This window comes from Colossoma macropomum, unplaced genomic scaffold, assembly GCF_904425465.1.
Source record: "Colossoma macropomum unplaced genomic scaffold, Colossoma_macropomum, whole genome shotgun sequence".
NCBI classification, from domain to species: Eukaryota; Metazoa; Chordata; class Actinopteri; order Characiformes; family Serrasalmidae; genus Colossoma; species Colossoma macropomum.
This window is the reverse complement of record NW_023494792.1, coordinates 58,598,570-58,623,814: the sequence shown is the minus strand read 5'-3', so window position 1 is coordinate 58,623,814 and position 25,245 is coordinate 58,598,570. Positions and strand designations below refer to the sequence as shown.

The 25,245-nt window shown below is 41.5% G+C and overlaps 1 protein-coding gene across 3 annotated transcripts in view; it reads left to right on the top strand.

Annotated features, from left to right (window-relative positions):
• Positions 1–25,245, top strand: part of chchd3a (coiled-coil-helix-coiled-coil-helix domain containing 3a) — a 153,567-nt gene that overhangs the window by 47,622 nt on the left and 80,700 nt on the right. For all 3 annotated transcript variants that reach the window (XM_036577675.1, XM_036577674.1, XM_036577673.1), the window contains one exon: positions 15,589–15,769. In XM_036577675.1, the coding sequence (XP_036433568.1) occupies positions 15,589–15,769 (181 nt within the window). The remainder of the gene's footprint in view (positions 1–15,588; positions 15,770–25,245) is intronic.

Genomic DNA, 25,245 nt, shown 5'->3' with positions numbered 1-25,245 from the left:
CTGATACTTTGTTAGCCCTCTTTTACCCTGTTCTTCAGTGGTCAGGGCCCCCATTGACCCTCACAGAGCAGGTACTATTTGGGTGGTGGATCATTCTCAGCACTGCAGTAACACTGATGTGGTGGTGGTGTGTTAGTGTGTGTTGTGCTGGTCTGAGTGGATCAGATACAGCAGTGCTGCTGGAGTTTTTAAACACCTCAGTGTCACTGCTGGACTGAGAATAGTCCACCAACCAAAAATATCCAGCCAACAGCGTCCTGTGGGCAGCGTCCTGTGACCACTGATGAAGGACTAGAGGATGACCAACACAAACTGTGCAGCAGCAGATGAGCTATCGTCTCTGACTTTACATCTACAAGGTGGACCGTCAAGGTAGGAGTGTCTAATAGAGCGGACAGTGAGTGGACACCGTGTTTACACACTCCAGCAGCACTGCTGTGTCTGATCCACTCGTACCAGCACAACCACTGAAGAACAGCGTAGAAGGGGGCTAACAAAGTATGCAGAGAAACAGATGGACTACAGTCTGTAACTGTAGAACTACAAAGTGCACCTATATAGTAAGTGGAGCTGATAAAATGGTCAGTGAGTGTAGAAACAAGGAGGTGGTCATATTGTTATGCCTGATCGGTGTATGTGTTCTTTCCTAGATGGATGGAGCAGGGATAGTAGGTAGTGGGCAACATTTATCATTTGTGCTTGCAGAGGCATTAGTGCTGGCCTCAATATTATCCGCTATTATACACTACAAAATAATGTGTTTTTTAGCCACACTCATTGCTAACAAGTGTATAAAATCAAGCATACATCCATGCAATCTCAGAAGACAAACATTGGCAGTAGAATAAGCCCTGCTTTCCAAGTTATACTGTCAAATTTCTGGCCTGCTAAACCTGCCCCAGTCAACTATATGAGCTATTATTATGGAAACTTCTAGAAGCAACAACAGCTGAGCTGTCAGCTGGTAGATCATACAAGCCCACAGAACGGGAATGCTTAGTGTGGATGCACTGTCCTTGTTTGTAGCACTCTATAAACTGCCTCTGGAGCAACATCAGCACAATAACTGTTTGTCAAGACCTTCGTGGTTTGGGTTTCCATGGCCGAGCAGCTGCACACAAGCCTAAAGGGGGTGTTTAGAAGACGCCTTTTCCGATTCTCTTGAGCGCTTATTTTCACTGTTGTCTATGAAGCAACATGAATCGCGACTGTAAAGGACTCATCGTGCCTGTGCAAAAAAAAAAAACATGCATTTAAGTTGAGAAAACATTAACCTTTGTGCTTGGGCGCTCATGAAAAAGCACTGTACATCATCCACAGCTGACCAGTCAAGATTGAGGATTAGTTACTCATCCTAGATGGAGGGAAGGTTCTATATTGATCGTTATCTTAAGTCTGTTTTGAAAAGCTTTTCAAACATTTCAATCTTCCATGTTTAAAAGTTTCTGCATTATTGATATGATAAAATATGCACCAATCTGGTCTCTCTCTCTCTCTCTGTCTTTCTCTCTCTCTCTCTCTCTCTCTCTCTCTCTCTTTCTGTCTTTCTCTCTCTCTCTCTCTCTGTCTTTTTCTCTCTCTCTCTCTCTCTGTCTGTCTTTCTCTCTCTCTTTCTGTCTTTCTCTCTCTCTCTCTCTCTCTTTCTGTCTCTCTCGCTTTCTGTCTTTCTCTCTCTCTCTTTCTGTCTTTCTCTCTCTCTCTCTCTCTCTCTCTCTCTGTCTTTCTCTCTCTCTCTCTCTCTCTCTCTCTCTCTCTCTCTCTCTCTCTCTCTTTCTGTCTTTCTCTCTCTCTCTCTCTCTCTCTCTCTCTCTCTCTTTCTGTCTCTCTCGCTTTCTGTCTTTCTCTCTCTCTTTCTGTCTTTCTCTCTCTCTCTCTCTCTCTCTCTCTCTCTCTCTTTCTGTCTTTCTCTCTCTCTCTCTCTCTCTCTCTGTCTTTCTCTCTCTCTCTCTGTCTTTCTCTCTCTCTCGCTTTCTGTCTTTCTCTCTCTCTCTTTCTGTCTTTCTCTCTCTCTCTCTCTCTCTCTCTCTTTCTGTCTTTCTCTCTCTCTCTCTCTCTCTCTCTGTCTTTCTCTCTCTCTCTCTGTCTTTCTCTCTCTCTCTCTTTCTGTCTCTCCCTCTCTCTCTCTCTCTCTCTCTTTCTGTCTTTCTCTCTCTCTCTTTCTGTCTTTCTCTCTCTCTCTCTCTAACAAGACTCTTGTGATTTTATTCCGACATGGATATCTGTCTGCGAAGTCGTTTGGTGTGAGGCCGGTCTAAGACTTTAAAGCTCTTGTAATGTACCTAAGTGCCGAGCTTCAGCTGAATTGGTGTAAAACACGCCTCCGTTAGATTCTGACGCAGCTGAAATGTGTTCTCTGGAGTAATAAAATCATGCTTTACTATCCTGCAGTCTGACAGACAAATTTTGGGTTTGGATTTCTGGTTAACGTTACCTGCCCGTGTTGACTGTAAAGTTTGGTGGAGGAGGAACAAACGTCTGCAGCTTTTCAGGGTTTATACTAAGCCCTCTGTTCCAGTGAAGGAAAATCTTAAAGGAGAATTCTGCCCATTTTAAAAATTCCTGCATTAATAAATGTTACACTGTGAAGTCATTGAGTGGTTTGATGTGAAATTCACCATTCTGGACAAACTTGAGTCCGAATTGTTCACACTGGTGGTGATAGAGCCAGATGTGTGAAGAGTTTATTGCCTCTAAAAGCTCCATCACAGAAAGACATCACATGAAATGGTTATGAATGCACTGCCTACTGCCTGAGACATTGCTTTGTTATAGTTTTGAGAAGGTTTTTGCCTTATTTTGTCAGATTTTCCACTATTTTACCATCAACACTGCGTATAAAACCTCAGAAGACACGTGTAGGTTCAGTGGTGGTTTTGGATAGTAAATAAATAAAATATGGCTATATTTGTGTTAAAGTCATGGCGACCCCTGGTTCCCATCACCACCACTGTAAAGAAATCAGAGTCAGTAATTTTGTCTAGAATGAGCCGTTTCACATCAAACCACTCTGAATGACTTTGTTTATATCCCAACCGTTGAATTGTGGTTAAGGAGAAATGTTGAAAAATTGGTGGAATTCCGCTTTAACGCTGCATCAACCATCCTTCTCTCCCTCTTCCTCTTCATGGGGTGTGTGTGTGTGTGTGTGTGTGTGTGTACAGAAGGCTCCTGTTTGTGTATGTTTCATGCCGTCAGTACAGTATGAGAGTTTTGCGGTAAAGCACTGAGGCAGAACCGTCCTGCAGAGCTAAAGCAGACACTCAGGCTGACTGACCTGCAGAATGCTGCATCAGCACACACACACACACACACACACACACACACACACACACACACACAAACACACACCCCTTTAAGGAAACTCACTGCTCATCTGTAGAGAGAGGGCAGCTCAGTGCGGATTACACGCTCCTATGGGGGGAAAAACACGCTGGAGGGTGGGAGGCCACTTCATTCTCAGCATGTGCCCTAAAACACACCCTGTGGCTTTTGCTTCAGTGTGGCTGCTCATCCTTGTACATTTCTTGTTTGCTTTTATAACACTGTTATAACACAGTTATTACAAAATAATTAATTAAATAATGAAAAATATATGATTAAATAATAATTTTTAATATTCATTAAATAATAGTTATTTGAACTATTTAATGAATTAATTAAATAATAAAAATACATAACATTTGCTTTCTCGATGAATCAGCAGTGATTAGTTGATAATTTGCATGGTAATATTGCATAGTTTAAGTGACTTTTATTATGAAAAACTGAATTTCTCTCACTTATCTGAAATAGTAAGTTTAAAATAGAGTTTGAAGTGATATATAAACATTGCACAACTTGATACAGTCAAGATATGGAAACGAAACTGCAAAATCAGCCTGTTTTCGATCCTTTGTTTTTGTGATGTCACTCATTTACATACAGTTGAATACAAAAGTTTGGGCAAATGATGTTTTGTTTATTCTCTAAGTGAAAATAAGTGAACACATCCTCTACAGAGAACACACTTCTACGCATTTCATTGCACAATTACTCTTTATTTGCTAAATATAACATTGGAAAAAAAATATCATTTTTATAGATTTTCATATAGATTTGTTTACACGCATTAAAATCTGCAGAAAAATGTTATAACTGAAGTGTGTTCTCTGTAGAGGATGTGTTTAGGTATTTTAATTTAGAAAATCAACAGAATGTAATTTGAGCCGCGGGGGTGCTCAAACTTTTGCATATGGCTTTATTTTCGCTTATTGAGCCCACAGCAGTTCAGCCCTGCCTGTTTATATTGAAGTTATAGGGAGTGTTTTAGCTTTGAGAGCTTTTTGAATGAGACACACTGCAGGGCAGCCAATCAGAACAGAGCTCAATTTGCATATCAGTCTTAAAGGCACAGTAACAAAAACAGGCTATGAAATTATAAGGCTTAAGAGAGGTTGGAAGACAGTCATGTATAAATGAATTACGAACCCCCTCACCACCACCCATGGAAATGCAGTGCTAGCTAGTCTTTCACTGGGAAGTTTGTCACAGTACAGAAGAAAAATGTGTTATGATTTCCCATTCAGGTTGACTTCAAGTCTTTTCTTGTAAAGTACCCTTAATTAATTGTCAATATAATTAGTAGATCAACATCACAGTCATATGCAAAGGTTTGAACAGCCCCTGTCAAATTACACATTTTGTTGATTCAGTAGATAAAAAAGGTTAAATTTTTTGGCAAATTTAACGCAAAATTTCAATTTATTTGCTGACATTAACACATTGGAAATTAAATAAAACATAAAATATAAAATATAAAATGTGCCATACCTTTTGCACTGGCCACAATTTTTCTTTTCTTTTTTTTACAATACCTTTTTAACAAATATTTTACAAAAATGTAGCAAATAAACAATGATTGTGCATTAAAGCATGCAGAACTGTGTTCTCTTTAGAGGGTGTGTTAACATAATTTCACTTAAAAAATCAACAAAGCATGTCACGTGACCAGGGGTGCCCAAACATTTGCACATGACTATGTCATCAGTAATGACAGCCCTACACTGTAGATAATCACAGTTCAGTTATGGACCAATGGCTCTGTTTTGTGCAGTCATTCTGCCGCTGTCCAGTACGAGCATGTGATGGACAAATCAGAAACACTGCTTCAAAAACTAAGAGCTTTAACCCTTAAATCAACCCTCAAATCTGGCCTCAGTCCGGCTTCTTTTTCCCAGCAGCGTAATTTACGGTCAGCTGTGGCCTCACTCTTCTTCGTTTAGTGCTTACAGTAATTACTGCGTGTTAGTATGGTGAGATTGAAGTGGCCTTGACCACAGCCGCTGCCCCCTGCCTGTCGATACTCCATATTTCTGTTTAGTCTATTAAATAGCTTCATTGCCTTCTCGGCTCATTTTAGACTTATTTCTTTGTGATTAGTCAACATTTTCACATTGATTTTGAGCTTAGTTTGCTGATTTAGTCTTTTTTAGGCCTGACTTTTTTTTCTTTCTCTCCTGCTGTGTTTTAGATCTTTTGTTCCTATAGAAAGTTAAAGACTCTTGCTACAACACATTTGGATCTTGGTGCCTTTACTCTATGAGCTTTGTGTCATTTCATGATCTGCGCTGCCCAAATTAGAGTGAGAGGATACAGATATTCCGAATTGTTTGTTTGCGTGAGTTAATATGCTTTTAATGCATATATCTACTGCAAATGTACACACATAATGTCTTTTGACTTTGTGTAAATATGAAAAAAAGGAATGTATTAATAAGCATAAACAAAGATAGGTTTAAAAAACAAAGTTGTGAGAAAAGTATTCAGACTAAACAGATATTAGTACTTTGTTGCAAAGCCAAAGTTGGCATTTACAACTTTGAGTCATTTATGGTAAGAAGAAAGCAGCTTTTTGTGACTTTCTGCTTTAACTTTGGGCCATTCCTCTTCTTCACCAAGGGTACGAGGGTCCGTCTGATGGACTTGTGATTCCAAAATCCTCCACATATATATATATATATATATATATATATATATGTGTTGTGTGTGTGCGTGTGTGTGTATATATGTATTATATAATATATATATATATATATATATGTATATATATATATATATATATATGTATAATATATACATATATGTATATGTTATACGTGTGTGTGTGTAATTTTTCCCTGTGTGTGTTGTAAACATATCTTTGTTTATGCCAGGTGTCGCAGCCCAAATGTTAAGAAGAGCCATTTTGTCCTTTTAGCAACAATCAAACCACCTTGGGAGCCACAACATTTTATGTCCATTTTTACCATCTTGGCTGTAAATATGTCTCAGTATGTCCTTATACAGGCTTACAAATTTTTTATAAACGAAAACACAGACTTACTTTGCTCTGCTTTAAGCTTTAGCTCAGCTATAGCCGCTTTTCTCACATCTCCAGCAGGAAACTTTTCCTTAAAAGTGATAGTTTCTTGTAAAATGTCTCTCTTTAACAAGGCTGAAGTCGCTTCTCATCCTCCAGCTTCTTGTTCGAACTTTCCCATTCCACCTTAAATGATGCAGCAGGCACCATTTAAGGCGGAACAGGAAAATGTGAATGAGAAGCTGGAGGATGAGAAGCGACTTCAGCTTCGTGACTTTTTAAGAGTGTTTAACAGTCACTTGTTGCAGATTAAACATATCAGGAAACCAGCTGGAGTGATTATGAATGCAGATAAGTCAGTTCATCCTAAATCTTTCTCTGCCTTTTCGTTAGCTAATAGCTAGGCGAGACTGTTGTCTGCGTTGAGCAGCAGTCTGCACGCCAACAATTAGCAGTTCTACATTAACTGGTTTAAGACCATTTATTGTTAAACTGTGTTGAACGATCAGCAGAGCTTTATTTTACTGGAAAGGAGGATTATTTTACTTTTACCTACACATCTGATTCTGCTGTGGAGCCGCAACAGGGCAGTAAAAGAGCTGCATGTTTCTGGCTCCTGGTTTATGCCATCAAAACATAAATGTATAAATACATCCTTTTTTAATAAGCATGAAAGAAAAGTATGAAGTTAAAAGCCTCATGTATGAATGTGAAGTTGATATATGCACTGGAAGGATATTAAATAACAAAAACAGAAGTGTCTGAATACGTTTCCCCCTCACTCTGTGTAACATTGATTGGAGTAAACCACAAAGGTAGCAAAATGAAGTCACTGGAGAAGCCGAACTAAGCTCCGCACTGCCTCTGAACCTTGCTCACTCTGATCTGATTCGGTGATTTCGTCAGCGTTAGATATGAGCTGAATGTGCTTTGGAAATGCACAGCTCTTAATTGGATAGAAAATAATGCAGAACAGTTTTGCAGCGCCTGGATTCATGCAGGTTCATGTGGATTTGAAAGTCCGGGGCCTCTTTGATTTAGACTTTATGGACTATAAAGCTGAGGTTTTATCCTGATTGATATCTCACGACGGATGATTCTCCTCTGGCTGCTTCTATAAAGGACTACTAATGCGGATTGAAACATACGACAGTGTCTCAGGCTTCTAGATAGCCAGCCTTTATAGATACGTCTCCTGCCTTCCACTTCTCCCGTTTATGACTTGTTTTTTGTTGTTTTTCTGCTGCTTTTTGGCTCTGATTTGACTCTTGTTACTGCTTTAGGTGATCCATTTTGTGTTTAGCCATTGTATGTAGTGCCCTATTTAAAAGTATGACACCAGTCAAACCCTAAGAAGATCCTAATCAACCACACCCTCCTGTTTCTGTTCCACTCCACCCCAACCCTTTTGCACACGGTATGTCTGGATGCACTTGCACACACTCTCATGTCTTTGTGACTTGTAGCAGTGATTGACGTGGGTTGTTGTGCCTTGCCTCGGGAAAATAAGGTCGTCCGTTGCTCTAAGTGCTCTGCGGTTATTTATTTATTTATTTATTTGGTTTTTCTTTGTGCCCTCCGTCTCTCCCTCTCTCTCAACCCCATCAATGGCTGCAAGCCCCAGATTGCGCCATTTCTCTGCTGCCCCTCTGGAGAAATGTTGCGTAGTAAAAGCCAAGAGATTGTAGAATTTAGTTTGATTCATTATTCTGGGGCTACGATATGAGGCTTTTTCCTGAGCCACTAACCTCCGTTCCTCCTCTCTTTCTCTGCAAGGCCTGGAGAGGCACAGGCCATATATCCAGCAGTCCAGGAAGAGGCCGGGCCAGTCTCATGTAAAATTCATCCTGTGCATTCGCAGACATTATTCTCCTTTATTAATATTACATGCCACCTTTAAACAGCATTGTTGGGGGAGCCGTTTGGCGCAGTAACTGTTATGCAAGTGTGTCAGAATCCATGTTACGAGCGGCTTGTATTGAGATGTATTGCGGGAGTGTGTTGACAGGTGGCAGGGCACTGCATTAATGAAGCCGAGGGGGAAGTTCTGAAATGGTAAATAAGTGTGTTTGTGCATGAGTGGGAGTATAAGGCTTAATGACGTTGTACGTCAGTATAAAGTACTGTGCAAGAGTCAGAGACCGCATTTCTTCATTCCATTTCCAGTCAAAACGGCCATTAAGTACAAGCTATTAATTTTTCAGGAGATATGGAGTCTGAGGAGACTAGATATAAGATAATCTACTTGCATAAGGAGGGGAGAAGTCAAAGAAAAATAAGTGGATTCCAAAAGCAGATTTCAAAAATAGATTAAAAGCTACAGAGAAAATGGGACCCCTAACAACCACCTGGAAGACCTGGTAGACACCAACACTGCCCCCATCAGATAAACGGCACTTAAAGCTTTCATCTCTGAGAGAGAGGAGAAAATCAAGCTGCTTCAGATCTGAAAACATCTACAGGTGTTTCTGTCCATCCTTCCACTGTGAGAAGACGACTCAGCGCTGTGGGTCTGAAAGGATGTGTAGCTGTCAAAAAGCCTCACTGGCTGTGTTGACGTGCAGAGATTTTTGCGGAACTGATTAAATACATTCCGATTACAGATTATAGATTAAGACTGAGGTGTTTATATGCTCACTCTGCTTAACAATCTGATGGAAAATCTCTGTTTACATGCTCACTACATGCACAAGTAATCAGATCCAAAATTAAGCGCAGGTGTAGAGAACCACTTAGTGTAGATGCTACCATGACAACGAGCATCGCATGCGTCCAGTCAGAGTGAGATGAGCAGCAGTGAGCAGTGCTTGTGTTTTTAATGACTTTAAAATGATGTCAGACTCAGGAAAACGTCCTTCACATGTCCTTATTAAAGAAGGCCGAGAGGAAGACGTCGTGTTCTGAGACACATAAGCTGGACGTCCGTCCCACCGCCGTCTTTTAAAGATCAGAGCATAAACTTCGTCTCCTCTGCAGACCAGTTTCCTGCTCCGCCATGTTGAACTATGACGCGACGAACATGATCAGAACGGACTTAAACTTTCCGACAGGGAATGTAATCAGATACAGGCGTTTACACTTCTTCTGTTTAATGGATTATTTACAGGATTACCCACCTCGATCAATCGGATAGGAATTGTATTCCGAATGGCCTCAATCGGACTAGACTGTTTCAACAAAGGTGTTCACATGGACGTATTCTGTTGGGATTGAGCTATTAGTCTGATTATTAATGGATTATCAGGCTGCATGTAAACATGGCTACTGAGAAAAGGAGACAGACACATCAAACAAAGAAGCTGCTGGTGTTCTCAGAACAATGGACTGACCACACCAGAGTCCAGGCCTCAACATTATTGAGTGTATTTGCTTGGATCATGAGAACTTGGGAGGTGTGGAAAAACATCCCTGAAGGTTTCTTCGGGAAAAAAAAGACTCTTGAAATAAATGGGAGCTGTAATTAAGGCAAAGCGTGAACACTAAGCACTGGAAAAAACTGTTTAGTTGTTGGTGCTTCTGTGTAATTTTCTTTTCAAATATCTTTTCAAATTGTGTACTATATAGCCATTTTGACTGGAAATTAAATAAATAAAGTGTGGTCTCTGACTTTCGCGCAGTACTGTGTGTCCTGCAGTTCTTAGTTTGCTTCCATACCCTGAAGATTGAATGAAAAATTGTTTGTAAGCAGCAAATTGTTTTAAAAAATGGCACAACAAATTATGAATGTGTTCTAATTTATATTTTAATTCGACATGTTCTCCCAGCAGATCCCACTGTTTGGCTTGGCTTGATTTCTAAAGATTCTCTTTCCTAATTGTACGACCAAATTGCACGAGCATCAGGGAGACGAGAGGAGCTCTCTGCTGTGCTGTTGAATTATATGTGAGGCTCTGATAGAGCAGTTTGCTGAATATGTGATAAGTAGCAAGCACAGTTTCAGCTCGATTATACTTTCTGCTGTCGAGTCAATCTAGATAATTATTGCTGGCACATTTAGACATCAGCTTATGTTACATGCGGGTTCTCTGACATCGTACCCACTAGACTCACTGGACTGTTATGAAGTTTTCCATTAGCTATGATTTCCATCAGCTGCGATAGCTGACCTCAGTTTTATGTTTACAACAGTGTTGTTCTAAAAACGTATCGAACTCTTCCCTGATTAGTATTTCAGATGGACATGTTTGCTTTCCGTTATCGTTTTCTGTTGATCCCTGTGTGCAGCAGCGTGGGTTTTCAGCCTTCTCTCTTTCCGACCGGCAAGGTTTTGCCTTGCTTTCCTTTCCGCAAACCTCTGCCCATTAGTTCTCATTGTGGTCTGACCTTCCTTTAGGTTTTTCCTCTTAATGGCTTTTGCTGAAAGGGCTAGCTCGACCAGAAATGCTAACGTGGTTAAAAATGAGACACCTAGCCCACTTTCAATATTTCACTGTTACTTGTGTAAGTGTTGTTGGTCAAACTGTTCTTTTACTTTTACACTGAGAGGGTTTTTGAGTCCTCTAGCTGGTATCCTAAGCTTCTGAAGTGGAGGAGTTTGTTTTAACCAGATACTAGTTTAACTCTGTCTTGTTTGGGTCCTGTTTGCATTAGTAGTAAACAGAAAGGTAAAATATTGAGTGCACACTTGTTTCTAAGCATGTCTTTTTGGCCCAATCCCACTTCTTCTTTTTACCCCTACCCCTTGTTTTCGAGTGTCACCCTAACCCCTTGGAACTGAGTTACCAAAGGTAGTGGTTGAAATCTTGCCCTACGAAATGGGACCCTCAAATAAAAAAAAAAAAACAAAAATAAAAAGAGCATTACTTCATTAACAGCTACCAGCGCTGCTCTGTAGGCGACCCTGCCAGTCTGCAGTGCCAGCAGAGGAGGGTAAAGTTCAGCTCCTCACTGCTGGGCTTTAGTTACATTTAGGGAATCATATGCCTTCAAAGAGGGGGGCAATTATTTATTATCACCCACCGCTAATTATTCAGTGATATGAAGCCAAAGTCAGATATTCTCCAGATTCTTGTTCGAATTTTTCCCGTTCCACCTTAAGTGGTGAAGCAGTTACATTCTGGTGCTTCAGGCTTCAGAACTGCTGGACTATTTAAGGTGGAACGGCAAAATTAGCTAGCTAGCTACCGAGACATTAGCATACTTTTAGCCATTTTTTTAATTCTTGTTACGAAGAAAAGGACCATAACACACTGAAACGACATTAAACTAAGATAATATGATGGTTATTGTGATGTTTTAACAGAGAAACTTCTCACATTTGTGGGTTTCTTCGGTCGCTCGCGCCGCCATCTCACCGTTTTTTCTTTTTTCTCATAACAACCTTGTTTGGAGTCTCTGAAAAACCTCTGTTTGGAGGGCCATGTAGCCCTAACACTTAGCCCTACCCCTCTATCTCAACAAAAATTGGGACACCCTACCCCTAGATGTGAATGCGGAAAAAACAGAGGGCTAAGGGCTCAGTGGTAGGGGCGAGGGGTGAAATGGGATTGGGCCTTTGTCTCCATGTGCATGTTACAGCGAGACAATAGTGCTGATATCTGACTAGCTGAGTGTTTTGACACCCCGAACATGGTTTGAGCTAAAATATGGTGCAGTGTGACGACACACAAACCATCCCATTTGTCCCTGAGAGAATGACATGGATGCCCTTTGCCAAACCTGTTAGTCCAGTGGTTCCCAGTCCTGGGGCCGTATTCACAAAAGTGTCTCAAGAAAGAAAATCATTTTAAATGTGCATTTTTTTGTAACTTCAGCCTTAAGGAAAAAGATACGAAAAATTGTTATTCTTCAAATAACTTACGAAGAATTCTCTAATTTTTTGTCTTAAGGGCTATTCTAAGTGTTATTCTTGAAAACGTTATGTTCTTAAAAGTGTTCTTATCTTTATGACAGCCTCACGCTTGTCTTAGGCTGTAAGAGTTGACGAGGTCAGCACCTAAATTTATCAAACACGAACGCCGCCTGTGCTGCTCCTCATCCTTGTCTCTCACTTTCCGCCGTCACCCCACAGTTATTATATTTTTCAAGAAGCGTTTTCTTCCTGTTGGCCCTTTCTTCCACCATCACCTCCAGTTCTTGTTTGCTAAATTTTGCTAATGCTTGGTTTGATATTTTCCCCCTGTTTTGCTCCTCAGAGCGAATTAAACTAAATAAAAGAAATAACAGTTAATACAAATTCGGACTGTGTATTGGGTTGTTTATGGTAAGCTGTAAAAGGCAATACAGGCTATATAAGAAAACAATAAAGAAAAATCTTAAGACATTAATTATGATATGAGAATGTTTGAGAACTTCTTAAGCGTTTCGAGAATTGCATTTGAGAACATTATGAGTTTTCTTAAGTTTTTGTGAATGCGGCCCCATCCTGGAGTACCTGCTGCCCTGCGCTAGAGTTTCCCCTGCTCCCAACACACCTAATGCACCTAATGAACTAGTTAATGAACCCTTTCTGAGGTGAACTGGGCATATTAGAGCAGGGACATGCGGTAACACGTGCGGGGCAGTGTTGCTGCACAACCAGCACTGAGAACCACTACTCTAATCAAACTAGTTCATCCAGAAAGCTGTTACATCTTCAAGGCTGATGCCCTGTGGTCATTTCAGCCTTTTTATCCCCTCTTTTCCTTTAATAATGTGATTTATGAATGCCGTTGCTGCGTTTATTTGTTATGTAAAGATCGTGAACTAACAAAGCTGAAAATTGAAGTGACTTTTGTTCAGTCTTGTGTCACAAACTACCTTTTTGAACAAGAAAACCCAGGAAGGAATGTGTCACGCGTTAGTCGCGCTTTATTGTTACTCTGATTCAATAAACAATAATAAGCGCTTCGCAAGCTGAATGGCGCTTACATGCTCATTCAGAAAAATAGCCATGTCCAGTCAACAAGAAAGGAAGCCTCATGCATATTTTTATACAGACGTATGCACAAGGTTTGGACACCCCCAGCTCAGATTACATGTTTTGTTGTTGGAACAAAAATGGAAATAAGTTAACACAGGCTTAAACGTAAATAAGGCAGTTTTCTGTAAATTTTAGAGCTCAATTTCTCAGTTTACTGACCATATTTAATATATTGGAAAAATGTGTACTTGCCACATTTTCTGTTTATTCTTTCCCAATATGTTAAATTCAGTAAATAAACAGCAATTGTGCATTAAAAACTGTAAAAGTGTTCGCTCACGGTAGTTTACAGAAACAGCTCTGCATGCTGAAGTTGATAAAATGAGTTTACCACTGCCATTAGGGGCGTGGTCTAACTCCTCTGCCTTTTTGGGGCAGGTACAGGCACCTTAGAGCTTGTGTGGTCAATATACAGTACAAATGTGGACCCTCACTGCTCTGCAATCGAATACTGAAGTACATATATACAGTACATACAGCTAAAAGAATTGAGCAGCTAATAAAAATGTACATATATTTATGAAATATGTATATTGAAACAAGTCAAAATGCATATATGCACTGACTACAGTAGAGGACAGTATGTTCTTATTCAGAAGGATTATGATATGGGATATACAGTGGCACAGTGGCTATGTTCATTATGTATGTAATAAAGTGCACGTGCAGCTGTTTAAAGCAGATTTAAAGCAGGGATGTGAGAGGAGGCCTTATTTAGGAGGATGATAGCAACTGGAGAAAGTATCTGTGGAGGTGGCGGCTGGTCCAAGTGTTTACATGCACAGAATAGTCCGATCATAATCGGATTTCTCCTGATTATTCAAATGGTCATGTAAACAGCATACTCTGATTTCTTGGATCAGAGTAAGGTCTAGAAATCCAATTAAGAAATCTGATCAAAAAGGTCTAGAATTTTGCTCAGTAATCAGATTTCTCGGTGCATGTGAACTCTTACTCTGATTTCTTTCGGATTGTCTGCACATGTGCCAAAACAGACTGCGGTACTGGAAATAAGCGAGCAGTGTTGCCGCGAGATGCAGCACAACACTTTTGGAGCGATGCTGAAACCGAATACATGCTTGACGAAGTGAAGGATTTAAATATTCTTCATCTTCTAGATGATGTACGTTCATATTTGCCGCAATTTAAAGCAGCACCATAAAGTTTGAGTTATACGTTACGTCATCTTCTGTGAGTTTATTGGCCAGAAATCTGATTATTGTCTGACTCGTGGATCTGGAGCTTTCCCATTATCTGATTACTCGAGTGCATGTAAATGCATTGATCAGATTACTGACAAAATCTGACTTTCTGCAGTTATCGGATTATTAAGTGCATGTAAATGCACTCGTGGATCATATACATCAGTCATTATCGGAAGTATGTGTTGTAAACATATCCAGCCTTTTGAGAAACTCTGAGAAAGCATGGTTGATTAGAGCAATACTGACACTAATGAAGTTGCCCAGGCCTGCCCTTCTTGTCACCCACTGACAGCAGTGGAGGACCATGTGGGTATGTATTGCTGTATCCTTTTTCTTTCGTCTGTATTTTAATGGCCTATGGTCTTTTAACCGTGTAAAGATCAAACATATACATTATACACTAACCTTCTTCTGCCCTCTCATCCCTCGTGCGTCATTTTCAAACAAAACCGAAATATCACAATTTGCCCTTTCTCTTTTTATTTGCTGAGGTGTAGGTTGACCTATTGCTGTGTGTGTGTGTGTGTGTGTGTGTGTGTGTGTGTGTATGCATCACTCTGTATTTGTAGGTCCTTCGTCTTGCTGGTGTTTGTTTAGGTAGTGTAATTATATTTTCCCCCCATTCATCCCTTTTGGCTCCAGCGTTGTTTTTTTGACTTTGGCTGCTATTTGATTGAAAACAGAGCGCTGCAGATTACAGTTTATATCTTGCCGAGTTTACTCCGCATATCGTGGCGCCTGCTTGATGGTGGAGGAGGTTGCTTAGCAACTGGGCGAACCCGGTGACCGCTCAAACAGTCAGGACATTTCGTCTCGACATTCCGAAGAGCTCGGCAGGCTTTTACCAGGCCTCTAACGCGCCACTCGCCCACCGACACCTTCTTAAGCGCAAGTAAACAAACACATAAATAAACAAACACCTGGAACTTCTCTGTCGCTGCCATATGCCCTTGTTGTGCGCATGTGCTTTTGTCAGCACATCTGTCTTGATCTTGGTGCTGCCCTCTACCTGTTGCATCAGGGCTGGGGTAAAGGGAGAAGAGTCGCGATAAGATTGTGTGATTGTGTTTTTATTTGTATAAGTTTTTGTATGCGTACAGCACAGTGCATTTAGTTAGCTCTATCATTGCCATGTGTTTGTGTAGGCTGGAGAAGGAGCGATCCCAGGTGTATGCGAAGGCCCACGCAGATGCCCAGGCCCAGGTGCAGGACGAGGTGAGCAGAATTCTGGCTGCAGAAAGAGTGGCCGCTCAGGACAACATCCAGCGAGCCGTGCTGAGAGAGAGAATCACCACTGAAGACGAGAGGCTCCGAGCTCAGCTCTATGTGAGTAACTAACAAAACAGGCTGAAAATTCGGGCCTGTTTTATGAAGGACATCTGACCTAGACTGACCAAGTTTCAGCTTCACAAAACCTAACAAATACAACTTTGATGGCAGTTCAAACCAAGGTTTATTAACACAAGCTGTGATGAATCGTTGTGCGTGTGAACATGAAAGTGTGGCGTTTGGAGAAAGAAGACGAACGTCTTACCATGTACATAAGAAAGTAAAGCAGTTATGACAGCAAACAGCAGCACTGACCACGTTTACATGCAGCCTAAGAATCCGACTAATGGCTCAGTTGGAATGGAAAACGTCTGATTGAGGCCATTCAGTATACAGTTTCTATCCGATTGAACGAGGTGGGTAATCGTCTATTGGGCTATGTAAACTAAAACTGCTACATAAACTAAAACTAATCCAATTAACCATTGCTCCACCTGTTTTCCCCGTTTTGTACTATAATACTTTACACTAACACTGTTTGCTATCCGGTGTCGACCAGAGGAGGATGGGTTCCCCTTCTGAGTCTTGGTTCCTCTCAAGGTTTCTTCCTCTTCCTCTTAGGGAGTTTTTCCTTGCCACTGTCGCCACTGGCGACGCTCATGGGGGCTCGGACCCGGATTTTTCTGTAAAGCTGCTTTCCGACAACGCAAGTTTAAGTACGCTCTGCGCATGTGCGTTAACGTCTGCGCTGGTGGTATCGTGTGGTTAGGGGAGTCCTAACTAGTGGGTGGAATTGGATATGACTAAATTGGGAGGGGGGAAGAAAAGAAAGGCCGGCACGGTGGCGCAGTGGGTAGCGCTGTCGCCTCCCAGCAAGAATGGCCTGGGTTCGATTCCCGGCTGGGTGACCAGGGTCATTTCTGTGTGGAGTTTCCCTGTTCTCCCTGTGTCGGCGTGGGTTTCCTCCGGGTACTCCGGTTTCCTCCCACGGTCCAAAGACATGCAGTAAGGCTGACTGGACATGCTGAATTGCCCCTAGGTGTGAATGTGTGTCTGTCTGTCTGCCCTGCGATGGACTGGCGACCTGTCCAGGGTGTATCCTGCCTTCCGCCCAATGACAGCTGGGATAGGCTCCAGCACCCCACCGCGACCCAGAAGCATAAGCGGTTTAGATGATGGATGGATGGAAGAAAAGAAAAAAATTTACAGAACATGTAATTTGACTGGGATGCCTAATCTTTTGCATGTGACTGTTAGTGTGGCTAAAGGAGCTATTCACAAAGTAGTGGGAAATAGACTATAAAAACAGAAGGTTTTTTTTTTTTAAAACAATTTTTGTATTTGAAAGTAGCCTGGTTACTTCCATTTTGGCTAAAGAATTAGCGCATCATACGTCATGTTTTTATAAACAATTCTGGCATTTCAAAATGAATGCAGTTGAATTTTCAGATTGACGCTTCAAGGTGCCTTTTTATACCTCTAACATGAGGTGATTTTGTATTTCAGAACAGTGCTTGTTTATACCAGCTAAATTGCTGCAACTTCAGTTAATTCTACATTTAAAATGCTGCAGATGTAAACAAAAAACTCTTCTTCATTCACCAGTTCATTGGGACTGAGAATATGACGCATTGTAGCACCATTAAACAGTTCTCTGCACTGTAAACACATTTCCAACACGCTATTAATTTTACATTTTCAGTCAGATACTAAAAAGGTAACTTCACTTTGTGCTCAAGACTGCTTGAGGCAAAAACCAGTGCAACTCAATAGCGAGTAAATCTAAATAGCTGTGGCTTGCAGTGCGCGGCACAGATTGGCTCGGTGTTCCATCGCGCTCGAATAGCTTTAGGCGAAGAACTTTTTGTTGTGGTTGTCTTGTTTCTCCTGTCTCTCTGAAGCGAGCAGCGCTAATGGGAGGGTCATGGCTGGCACAGGGAGAAATGGCAGGGTCTTATTGGCTGACTGTGGGGTCTGATGGGAGATCGTAAGGTCTGATTGGTTGAGCAGGGCTGATACTGCTGTCAGTGGCTGTGTGTGACTCTGTCTGACCCTGTCCTCCAATCAGCCCCATATTTACTGAGGGTACACAGGACCATTGTGTAACGGGAAGTGGTGAACATCACACACAAACATATTTAGACATTCGGACCAACACAATCTCGGATGTGTACACATACACACAGCAGGCTTCATTTATGAAGTCTGAGCCCAATTAATGTGTCAAACTGTTGCTTAATGGCATGATTAATGAAGCCATTCCACTGCAGATAGCAAGGATCTTTTGTCAGGGGTGCCCTATTCATGAATTTTTATGACCAGTTCTGATTCCTGTTTCTCTGTAGGCAACAAAGGATAAGACCAAAAGTCTTGGGTGTCGTTCCTCCTCTGACAGCGTTTTCACTGCAGACATTAAAGCCCAATTAATCTTAAATCCATATTTTCTTTCTAATCAAGTTACTCTTGCTCTTGTGGACACGCAGTGTACATATACAAAGTGTATTCTGTGAATGACTTTCTAGAGGCCAGTAAATGGCCTGTATTTCTTCTTTAGGTGTAAACTGGGCAGGGATAATCTCGGGAAGTGCCCACGTAAGCAGTACCCTCAAAAGTCATAAGGTTGATGTGGATTTTGCTGTTTACACAGATTTAACAGTTCCTTTTTCTCTGTTCAAGTCTGAGAAGTTGACACAGAGTAAGGCCCAGTCCCATTTCTTATTTTTACCCCTACCCCTTGTTTTTGAGTGTCTTCTTGCCCCTTGGAACTGAATTACAAGGGCTAGTGGTTGAAATCTTCCCCTACAAAATGGCACAACTCTCAATAAAAAGAGCATCACTTCATTAACAGCTACCAGCGCTGCTCTGTAGGCGACCCTGCCAGTCTGCAGTGACAGCAGAGGAGGGTAGAGTTCAGCTCCTCACTGCTGGGCTTTAGTTACATTTAGGGCATCATATGCCTTCAAAGAGCAGTTCTGATGCCTGAGGTGCCGGAATGTAACTGCTGCACCGTATAGGGGTGGGACGGGGAAAATTAGCTAGCTAGCTACCAAGACATCAGCGTACTACTAGGAATTTTTATGCTTGTTATGAAGAAAAGGGCCATAATACATTGAAACGACATTGAACTAAGATAATACAAAGGTTATCATCATTTGTAACAGAGAAAATTCTCACATTTGTGGGTTTCTTTGGTCTCTCGTTCAGCCATCTTGCCATTTTTTCTTTTTTCCTCATAACTCTTGGTTTGGAGTGTGCCTCTCAAAAACCTCCGTTTGGAGGGCCGTGTAGCCCTAACACTTCACCCTACCCCTCTATCTCAACAAAAATCAGGACACCCAACACCTAGGCATGGACATGCAAAACTGGGGGTAGGGTTAAGTGGTAGGGACGAGGGGTGAAATGGGATTGGGCCAAAGTTAACAACCGACAACCTCCCAGGCATAACAATAAATATGATTTCAAGCTGACTCATCTGTCCATCCGTACGTTTAGCCAGCCACAGAATGCAAATCCAGCAGTAACATGTATAAAAACTAAGATGTTGCCATATAAAAGCCAGATGAGGTTCTTAAAGAGTGGATGCTGCAGGTTCTTCAATACAACCTGACTACGTAGAGCTCATTTCACTCATTTCTCTTTGCTCGCACTGCTTTGTTTAGTTCTGCTCCAGTGGTGTACACTACTGGATGGGAATGTTGGACTGAATTATGTCAATCAAGGGCTTTAGGTACATTTAGGGCATCATGTACTCATTACAATTTTAGGACCACAGCCAGACAGTTCTTGGATCTGATCAGCGGTTTTTAAGGCATGTTTTATTATATTTTATCTTTTTTTTTTTTACATTCGGACTTTGCTGGATGTTTAAAGGTTGAAATGTTGACATCTTTAATATATAAGGTGATTCAAAAAGATTCATCCGATTTATTTCACTTGTAAATCTTTACAGAACAATGCTGCAAATTGTAAATGGTTTAAATGAGCATAAACTTTATTATGTAATTTTACAAGTGCTCCATATGAACCTCCTCCAGCTGTACAGCCAACATCAACACCATAGTCATATTCATCCCATACTTAATTGAGCATGTCGGGTGTTGCTGCACTCACGGCTCTTTCAGTGCGATTTCGGAGATCATCCAGTGTTGTTGGGAGTTGTGGCACATAAACATAATCCTTAACGTACGTCCACAAATAAAGTCACATGGCGTGAGATCTGGTGACACTGGTGACCTTTTTCTTGGAAGAGTTGGTACCAATGACGAATGCGTGAGCTGTTGGAGGTTCACCGCTATACTGACAGTCAGAAACTCTATGACCCCCTCTTTCAATTGGATTGTGATTGGTTCCTAGGCACATCACGGATTTAAAAAAATGGTTCTTTGAAATCGGATGAATCTTTTTGAATCACCCTGTATTTCCAAACAGCTGACATTTTTGGCAAGATGCATTGTGCATATACTGAGCTGGCCCACGTTATTTCCGTTATGAAATCACAACACAGATTTAAAATAAAAATAAATTATAAATATATAAAACTATCGCTGCTCACATGTTGCGAGTGAATATCTGCCTTTTATCATTGTGCATGCCCAGTGTTTTGCAGGGCATTATTCCTTCTAGGATTTTCTTTTCCTTCCTCTTATGACCTTCGGGCTTGTCCGTTCTTTGTGCCTTTGACACTGACCAGAGGTCGATAATTTCCAGTCATGTATTCACAGCTTTCTGACAGATCAAGAGACGTATGGGTTTCAAGGCCACAATTATTTGCAGATGCTGTGGCTTGTCTGACCATGTCTGTTGCTGCTAAGTATACTTGGTTCAGTGTTGAATTCATTAACTCAGACAGCAAGGTCTCTGTCCATTGGATCAAACCTCATGTCAGACTTTCATAGCCAGGAGGTCTGAATAGGTTGACTCCAGAAGTCTGCCAAAGTCTGGCCCGAGGCGAATGATACTGCTGATGCCAGTGGAATAATATGGGATGAGTGTAAATGTGTGGAATTATTTCTAACTTTTATTTGCTCTCCAAGCTATTCCTTTGCTTTTCCTTTGTCCTGTGGGACTCTAAAGGAATTTGGATGTCCGTGATTATCTGTTGTAGCTTATGATGTTGAAGAATCTGAAGAAAATCTTTCCCTCACAGGAAGTTTCAGTTGAAAATAAGTTTGTTTATCACTGAGAAAATGATGTCCTCTTTTCCATGGCAGAGCCAAATGGTTCTGAGCACGGAGGGTAACTGTTCCAGTGGCGTTTACACATGGATGCGGTTCAACATGAAGAGCTTAAAAACCTGGCTCAGCGCGGTTAGCTAACCATACTCAGGGCCACAGAACTGTTCAATGGGATGACGTAATGATGTAGCTATTCGCTGATTGGTTCTTTGTTTCGGTATTGCGCCACCGCATCCTGCTGTGTTATTTCAAAGTTCAGTTCACTCACATGGACGGCAAATAAATGAAAGCATTGCATGATTTTAAACCCACCATTCAATAAACGTCAAAGCTTTAATCTAACACTGATTTCTAAATACAGGGTGATTCAGAAAGGTTCATCTGATTTCAAAGCACCATATTTTTACATCCGTGAGGCGCCTCGGAACCAATCACAATCCAATTGAAAGAGGGGGTCATAGAGTTTCTGACCGTCACCGGAAGATGGCCCCCTTCAGTCTGAGAGGGGATGGAGACCCCTGAGCAGAAAGCATTCTGCGTTCTCCACTTCAATAAGAGTGAATCCGTCATAACTGTGCAGTGTGATTTTCGTGGGCAGTGAAGCTCCAACAGCTCAGAGTGTTCGTCGTTGGTTCCACAACACTGGATGATCTCCGAAATCGCACTGAAAGAGCCGTGAGTGCAGCGACACCCGACATGCTCAATCGAGTATGGAATGAATTTGACTATGGCGTCGATGTTGTCCGTACAGCTGGAGGAGGTTCATATTGAGCACTTGTAATATTACATAATAAAGTTTATGCTCATTTTTATTTATTTATTTTTTTTTTAATCCAGTTTTCTCCCCAATTTAGTCGTCTCCAATTCCACCCACTAGTTAGGACTCCCCCAATCACACACGATGCTATCAACGCTAGGAGGGTGAAGACTAACACAGGCTTCCTCCGAGACCTGTGAAACCAGCCACCGCTTCTTTTCGAGCTGCCGCTCACGCAACGTCACTGGACAGCCGAACGCGCTCGGAGGAAAGCGCCAACCGCCAGATCTGTTAAGTCAGCTAACAGACGCCTGCGCTGACTAGCATCGCACTGAGTGAGTGATGGGGGGAGAAAGACAGCCATCCCACCCACCCAGAGAGAGCGAGGCCAATTGTGCTCTCTCGGACTCCCAGCTACGGATGGCTGTAGCATCACCAGGGACCGAACTCGCAATCTCCTGTTGATAGGGCCAACACTTAGACGGTTGCACCACTCGGGAGCACTTTATGCTCATTTAAACCATTTACAGTTTACTGCACTGTTCTGTAATGATTTACAAGTGAAATAGATCATTTTTTTAATCTTTTTGAATCACCTTGTATTAAACGGTGCTGATAACCAGGAGAGAGTAACTGGTTAGTGTTAGCTTGGCTAGCATGCTGCCTGCTCTGCTCACTACAGAACAGGTTCGAAGCTTTATTGACACAAATTTAGATGGTAATGGCTCTGAGGAAGCAAAGTCGAGTGGCTGATGTTAGAGAGACAGAAAGCCAAAATGAAACCTGTTCTCTGGTGTCGGAGCTGAAGCCTCCTAGCTAAGCTAATGCTAGCCGACTCCTCTCTCCTAGTTACATTAGTACCTTAGATGTCTTGGGTATCTCCTGGTTCTGATTTAGCGGTACAACAGATGGAAAAAGTAACCGTAACCGGTCTCACGAGTCCAAACCAGCGCGGAACGGCCCAGTACGGCCCTGAGAACCATTTGGCTGGATAGTGGAAAAGCGGCCAATTTTTTGTTGACTTTTGTTTTTTTAAGTGAAAAGAAGTAAACACAATCTCTGCTGCAAACATTTTTTTCTGCAAATGTTAATGCATAGTTAATGTATATTTGAGTAACTTAAAATATAGAAAAACTAAATAGTAATTATGCCACGTGCAAAAGTTTGGACACCCTTTCAAGTCAGTTCTTGACAGCACCCCCCATTGGTAGATATCACACTTGCAAACACTTTTTGTAGTCAGCTAGGAGTCTTTCTGCTTTCATTTTAGAAATTTTCACCCACTCTTCCTTGCAGAATACTTCTAATTCTACAATATACTTGGGCTGCCTTGCAGGCACAGCATCTACCCATGGATTTTCAGTGATGTTCAGGTCATGGAACTGATTTCCAAAAGCTTCAGCGTGTGTTTCTTGATCTAGTTTGCAGTAGATTTTTAGATGTTAGGGATCTCTGTCCTGTAGAAGCCAGCCTCTTTTCAGCTTCAGTTACATACATGTTACATTTGCTTCCAGAATTTGCAGATATTTAGTTGAATCCATTCTTCCATCTACCTGTACAGTGTTTCCTGTTCTGCTGGCTGACACTCAAAGCATAATAGATCCACCCCCCAGCTTCCCTCTGATAGCTTATCCATGCAAGTGGAACAGTGCTCCACCAGTCCTGTGTCAGCTAAAACCTTCCTCCAGGTCCTTTGTGGTCATATGGGGGTTTTGCTTTGCATTGTTGACCAGCATATGAGCTGTTCCATCTGAGAGCTTTCTTCGTTTTCCAGATCCGGTCTTGGCTTCTGTAGTTTCCCCTTTACTGCCATTTCTTAATGACATCTCAGACAGTTGAAATTGCAAACTGGAAGCCCTTTTATGCCCTTTAAGCCCTTTTTCTTTTTATGGCCTTCGTCTGCTTTGTAGACTTTAATTAACTTTATTTTCAGCTCCTCAGGCATCTGCTTAGAGGAGCCCATGGTTGTTGAATGTTAGCACAAGGTATAAAGAGTCAGTGAGTTTATTATACTCTGCAATTGTCATTCTCTGACAACTCCTAAAGACAATCATTGACCTGCCTGAACAGTCCTAATGAGTAAGACCTAAAGAGTTAATTAAGTTTGGACATAACCAAAATTGTGTCCAGATTTATGCGCATGCCATAATTAATATTTAGTTTTGTTCTATTTTTAAAGTTAATCAAACAAATTAACTGTGCATTAACATTTCCAGAAAGGTTGCAGAGATTGTGTTTACTTCTTTTCATTTAAAAAAAAATCAACAATACATGTAATTTGGCCAGAGGTACCCAAACATGTACATGCAACTGTAGATGTTTACTGTATGTTTGTATTTAGAATAGAGTAGGGAGGGTTCAAGAACGAGGCTCGCTGTGCTTAAAGGCAGTCAATAAACATATTTCATCATACTCTCGTCCCGAGTTAATCCAACATGAATGCATGTACACGGCGGTGTGGCGTAATTTTATTTGTGGTAAATTGCACTTTGTAAACACGTCCTAAGACGAGAGCTTCCTCCATTGGTGCTGACAGGGAGAAGATTATTTTGAGTATGAAGTAAAGAACCGCATGCCCTGGAGAATTTAAGCTGTTTACAAACCTGAGGTATTGATTATATAGCTCATTTCACACATTGTTCCTGCTCTGTAAAATAAAACTGAATCATTTGGATTAGGACAAGGCAATATCATAATTCACGGCTGGAGGGGGTGGGCGAGAGAGAGAGAGAGAGATCAGACAAGAGGCTTGCGTACAGTCCTTCACACAAACATAGACAGCTGCAGTGCTCATGAACGGATGGATTCATTTGTTGTTTTCCTTTGCGGACACCTTTCTCCGACAGACATAACTCATCCAACCTCCTTTTTAACGTTCCTTTTAAAATGGCTTTGGCTTAATAGAAGCTGACGGGTTATCAGGTGCGCATTTCTCTCTTATGTAATGGTCAGTCTTGCCGCTCGTTAAATAAAATTCTCCTTTTTCTACTATAAGTAGACTTAATGCTGCAACCACAGGACACAAAAGTGGCCCAACTCTTCACGTTAAACCTGTAAATCTCTCTCTCTCTCACTTTTTTACTGCGGCGTGCATGTTTATTATAATATTATTAAGCCGTTGCCTCATATCTTTGCGGGCGTGTAATTTTCAGCATACATATAACCTCATTGCAGAAAAATGGATTTGCGCATCGACAAGATGAGATGGTTTTTAATAAACAGAACATAAGTCTACAGCGGCACAGTACGCGCCGATCAATACGCTGGCCTTATATTGCAGAATAACGTTGGCTGTAGCATGTTTGTAATTGGAAATTGAAATGAGCTTAAATCGTCTCTAAAACATCAATAAGTGTTTGAAAGTTCTCTCTCCGGCGGTAATGCGCGGTTCTGCTGCACTCAGCATGCCGCGAATAGATGGACCTTTCAGAGATGATTTGTTATGTCCTTTGTCCAACCTGCCTGGACTTCTTGCCGTGGGTGCCTGCCTGGAAAGCCCTCAATCTTTAACCATCAATCAAGACTCCCGAAACGCGTTCTTTATGGAGAACCGGGGCTGCGCTTTGGCGCTTTGTGCCTCTCCGCAGTTTGTCCACACTCTC